Below are 6,005 nucleotides of genomic sequence, written 5' to 3'. Positions count from 1 at the left end.
GGGCTTATCCTAAACAGGCCAGTGGCTGAGGGGCTTATCCTAAACAGGCCAGTGGCTGAGGGGCTTATCCCAACAGGCCAGTGGCTTATACTAAACAGGCCAGTGGCTGAGGGGCTTATACTAAAGATTACACGACTGGCTGCTTACCTGGACACGTGAAGCCTTAGTCACTAAAAAGCTTTTTCAAGTTTTACCGAGCATGCTTTATTGTCCAGCACTAGGCTTAATCGGTGTCTGGGAAACCGGACCGATATGCCTTAATTTAAGAGGATAATCTTTTGGTGACATTAATATACAAAGGAGTAAAGCTTGTTTAAAAAAAAAAAAAAAAAAGGTTAATCTAAACCAGAGGTTGTTTTTAGAAAAGTGGTAGTATCTTATTTTGTCTTTCAGCCTGGCCTCGGAATCAAGACAGAAAATAGAAAGTAGGAATTTCCAATGACTCCCTAATAAATTAACAGGGTGATACAATTAGGCCTGTAGCACAAATCGGTGTACTGGAAAATGGTTATGAATGGCTACTTTACTACGTTACCATTTAAGAAACCAGTACATTCTGTAACTGCTGAGTCCATATTCCACTTCTTTAGATCCTGCTATAAAATGTAGGAGGAATGTGCAGGCCCTCCATCTAAAATAAAATGGGAATCATTCCATTAATTGCAGTTTCTACCCAGTGGATTATGGATTTAAAGGTCAACCCTGGCCCCTTAAAGATATGTCCAATTTCATTTAGATGAATCATCACACACCTTTATCAGAGCATTGCATAACACATCAATCCATGTGTAGAACATGCAATTGGAAAATGTCATTTAGGTTTCTATCCCGAGGCACATCTGTATCCCTTTAACAATATTCCACATACCTTATGTTACAGAGGTCCTCTGTATAGTCTGATAAATAACCTTCTGCCGGGTTTCTGCCGTTTGCACAACTCCCCCCCCCGAGGCAAGCTGAAGTTCGATAGCCGGAGTCTACGCACCTTTGTCGGTGATTGGTCAATAGTAGGGATTATTCAATTAAAGTGTTTGTCATTCGAGAGATGACTCGTTTTTGTTAACTTTCGTTTTGCTTGAGAGATACTGCACCAAACATTAAAATGTCAAATTGCGTTACTGAGACTTTGGCAAAAAAAAGCATCTAAATGAAACACATATCTTGAGTTATCTTAGATTATTTGGACTATTGAGTAAGAGTATACTGGCTACGGCGTCTTAAGAGGGACAAAGTACTACTGCCGGTTTTTCTTCTTCAAGCAAAGGTCTTAATTAAGGGAGTATGCAAGGCACATACGTTCACGTCGCCTAGCCGAGTTCTGCTATGCCTTTAAGGCATTGGGATATTCTCACAACCGAAAACCTTGCTGCTAGACAAATGTCTATCGTGCCGTTGAGAGTTGAGGCAAGGCTATACAGACCAATAACCCCGACTGATTATTCCATGTGCTCATTTACAATATATACACACACTTAGGTAGTTTACCTAGTCCCTTTTAATTTCAATATAGGCTACTTTTGATATTGAAGACTGTTAACAGGGGAAATGCATTTCAGAAAATGATGGCGTGAACATCCCTAGTTGAGAATCTTCCATGTTAACTGTGCTGCGGTGTTACTCCAGCCCTTGGATGGAATGTACCAATCAACTTAAAATGAAGTGTTCTGAAAGGAGGATACAAACTGAATGGGAAACTATTGCACCAATGGCCCACTATGCTTAAGGCTCCGTCTTGTTTGAAAATTTGAGAACTGCCACAAATTACTTTTTATTTTATTTTAATGAAGTTAAGAGTCGCACACGACAAATAATATTTTAAACCATCTCCTCAGATGTAACGGAAGTTCTGGCCTAGTACTTTTCTTTTTACCAAGACAATTATTGTAACATGGGTCTCGTTCATTAGGCACCAAATGGAATGAAACTGGGAGGAACTATGAACTTCTCAAATAAGAAAGACTTGTTTCTCGTTGAAAAACAGTTTCCACTGTGTGTCCTAATGAACACGCCCCTGGTATCCCATGCCATTGTTCTGTTTGTGTGAGGCTGGATATCTAGGAGCAATGACGCTATCATTAAGTCTGCTGCCCGCTGGTAGCAGAGGTCCTTTCAACTCATAACATGTGGAATAGTGTAAATTGACTGGAAAATTAAGGAAAGGGGAAATTAAATAACTTAATGTCAATGTTTCGGGCTTTTTCTTGGACAACCTTACAAGATGAACAGCTATAAAAGTTAAAGCAATGTTTAATACAAATTTCAAACCAGAGTAAACTACATTTTCACATGAGTGATGGGTGTGTGTATATATACACAGACAAAAGTATGTAGTACTGTTGCATAAGGGACAAGCACCATGTCAATTTGTAAAATCATATATTGAGACTTAAAGTTAAACAGATTATATAAGGAAGCCACTCATGCGTTTACATAACCGAGTAGGCCTAACTCTTTGGCCATCATGAATTAATAATGGGGTAGGTTTATTTAACACTTTTCTACCAACTGAGGTACTCAAAGCACTTCACATAGTACGAGGGGGGGGGGACAAAATCACCTCACCCACCTCCAACACTCACCAGGTGAAGAATGATATGCCAATTAGAAATGAGGGGGATGATTAGGTGGCCTTGATGGAATGGGGCTAGGTTGGGAATTTAACCAGGATACCAAAGTTAACACCTCATGACCAGAGAGTCATGATAACCATTTAACATCCCATCCAAAAGACTGCACCCTACACAGGGGAAGGGTGGTATGCTACGGGCAATTGTCTTAAATCACAACCTTTTTACCATTTTTGAATTTACTACAAACACTTACATCAAACTTCCAAATCATATTTTCTTGACAATTAGAAAACAACATCCTTTAGAATACATATTTACACATGTAGAAACCTGAGGCAGTGACAAGTCACTGGTTTATATTGCCCATCTTGAAATACCAGTAAAATACATTTAACATGTAATATCATTAGAAATAGGCCTAGAACAAATCTGAAGTTTATATAGTCCATCATAACAGGCTAGACCCAACTAATCAATCAGTTCTTCCAACGCAATGCTAACCTGTGGAGATCAGGGCCCGTATCCACAAAACAGCAGGAGTGCTGATCTAGGATCTGTCCACAATCTTATTCACTATGATAAAAAAAAAAAAAAAAGGCAAAGCTGATTGTAGATCAGCATTCCTACTGGGATATGCTTTGTGGATACGGACCTAGAGATTCACAGCTGTACTTCTGAGGGGTAAAAGTAAATAAAAAGGGTCCCCTTACTAAATCGACACTTTATACTGACACTGTTAAAAACGGGAAACATTAACATATGATTAAAAAGGTACACAGACAGACCATGTATGGTATTAAACTAGCCTGCAAAATGGATAAAATAAAAATTCACTAAAGAATTTGAGTATAATTGATTCCCTGTGTTTTGGTTTTAGTATGCTGCCATTTGCCCTGAAATTGAGAGTCTCACGATCAGGTTTAAAAAGTAACGGTGTGGTCAAGGTGTGCTGGAAAAGAGCTTCAGATAGTGGACAGTGTGTCCACTAACAATTGCTGGTGAATCCTCTGACATCTTCAAAGACTGCTGTATTATAGTCTGTGTTATAGGCAACTTTACCATACTTCAATGGTTTTTGGTAATAGTCCGAAACAAAATAAAGAACAGGGCAAATATGGAAAACGGAAAGGGTTGAGGCCTCATCTGCATGGGTTTTTGAAGGGGGAAAGTCCTAGTTGAAATACCTCCCTGGCCTGCCTGTATGTGTGGTTTGCTGTTGGGAACTGGTTGTGCTTGTGACAGGCACTGGCTGTAGGCTAGCCCATGGGTCCTGCAGCATAGAAGCGTTGTAAAACTTCTCCACACCACCTTGTGCCCCCTGGCCTCTGCCACCAAACGGAGTTGAATGCCGAGGAGAACCCTTCAGGAAAAAAACCATCACGTTATAAGACATCGAAACTAAACGAATTAACATAAACTAAATGATGGGGCGTCGGGGAGGGTCAAATACAGAAACGTGAGAAACAGGAGCGCCGTGGTATCGAAACTAAAATAAAAAAAAATGTAAAAGAGACAAACGCCAAAACATACTACCTATTCAAATCATACTGATGGTAAAAATGGCGTTTCGTCCTGTTCTACTCACTAATAATTTATGTTTATCGTTGGACAGATAAATATATTTGTTATATCAAATGTGTAACGTTAATTACACCGTGCCTGCGTCAATTCGGAGGCGTCCGAGTGGGGAAACAGTAGGTGAAACAAAACCAGATCTACGAGTACACAGACCCGAGTCGCTAAAATAAAATGACCATTTATAACAAAGTGTAAGCAACAACAACAACACAAAAACCATTCAATAGTTACCTGATAACCCATATGTTGTCCAGGACTTGGTGAATGATATGGAGAATTTCTGTAAGAAGCACCACGAGGACTCGGATTCTGTCTACGCGGTGTAAACGCTGGAGATGAGCCGTTGTTAAATCTTCCTTTACCCCCACTTCCACCGTGATAACCTCTATTACCGTTACCACCAAAGTCTCTCGGAGGAGTATTTGGAGAGATACTATCAAACTGCCCAAATCTAGGTGGTCCAAAAGACGGTGGTGGACCACCACGAAATCCCCACGGTGGTGATGGATGCATTCCCACCGCGCTGTTATCAAATCCTGTCGGGCTTCTGAAACCACCACCTCGCGTTCCGCCCGGACTCGGTTGTCTGAAATCCGGTCTGTGCATTTCCAAAATCTAAACCTAAGCTATTGCTAAGACGGTGGTGGGGGGAGAGGAAAAATAAACTACCTTTGCTCTTTTGGAAGGAAATGCCAAATGTATGTTTTCAAACCTCTGTTTACGCGTTTAGAAAACCGGAACAGGAAATACTATAAACAGGAAAAGGGAAAACGTATCGTATTCTCCGTCGTTGGCGTTTAAAACAATATTAACATTTAGTTGTGTACTGCCACCTTCAGGTGGAAAGGAATCAACAGCAAGCAACCAAAGCGAGTAAAGGTCATCAAGCAATTATTTCGTTAAAGACATTGGCAGTCATACCCTGGAGCATTTAGCTATTTGATTGGGAATTTTAGGAGCCCTTTAGGTATATAAAAATATATATATAAAAACTATAATTAAATATTGAATTTGGCCTTTAATACCAAACGCCATAGAAATGCATTGAATAACACATATATAAATGGCAAAAACACATACAAAAAATAAATAATAAGGAATACGTTTTTGAAGTGTCTAGCATATTTATATATGTTTTGTACACATATTTAACCCCCTTTTTTTTTAGGTAGACACAAAACGACCTCCATACTTCCATTAATTTTTTTTTTAACGAGTCCATAGAGTGGTCATACTAGTTTGTAGGCCAAACCGTTAGGACACTACAGGCGTTTTCATGTGAAAACCGATTTTCGGGATCTCTCATGATCTGACAAACACCGCTGTAGCTCGGCCAGCTTCCACTGCAGATGCGGAAGACCGCCACAGCCGGATGCGGTGGATTGAGAATCAGCCCATTCAATAAACAGATATCTCTAATTCAAATTGACGGATTTTGATGTGGATTTTTATTATAATAATTAATTTATAATTTATTATAATATCATACAATGCCTTCAGAAAGTATTCATATCCATTGACTTATTCCACATTTTGTTGTGTTACAGCCTGAATTCAAAAGGCATTAAATATAATTTTTTTCCACCCATCTAAACACAATACCCCATAATGACAAAGTGAAAACATGTTTTTAGAAATGTTGCACATTTATAGAAATATGTAATTTACATAAGTATTCACAGCCCCGAGTCAACACGTTAGAATCACCTTTGACAACGATTACAGCTGTGAATCTTTCTGAGTAAGTCGCTTAAGAGCTTTTCACACCTTGATTGTACAATATTTGCACATTATTCTTTCAAAAATTATTAAAGCTCTGTCAAGTTGGTTGTTGATCATTGCTAGACAACCATTTTC

The 6,005-nt window shown here is 39.2% G+C and overlaps 1 protein-coding gene across 1 annotated transcript; it reads right to left on the bottom strand.

The window, feature by feature from the left end:
- Positions 1-2,229: 2,229 nt before the first annotated feature.
- On the bottom strand, positions 2,230-4,881 carry mplkip (M-phase specific PLK1 interacting protein). Its single transcript, NM_001140198.1, is given in 2 exon segments — positions 2,230-3,930; positions 4,380-4,881. Coding segments are annotated over 2 exon segments (564 nt in total). The 5' UTR covers positions 4,755-4,881; the 3' UTR covers positions 2,230-3,741.
- Positions 4,882-6,005: the final 1,124 nt, after the last annotated feature.

This window comes from Salmo salar, chromosome ssa03 (assembly GCF_905237065.1).
Source record: "Salmo salar chromosome ssa03, Ssal_v3.1, whole genome shotgun sequence".
Lineage (NCBI taxonomy): Eukaryota > Metazoa > Chordata > Actinopteri > Salmoniformes > Salmonidae > Salmo > Salmo salar.
Note: the sequence above shows the minus strand (reverse complement) of the source record. Positions and strands in the feature narration are given on the sequence as shown.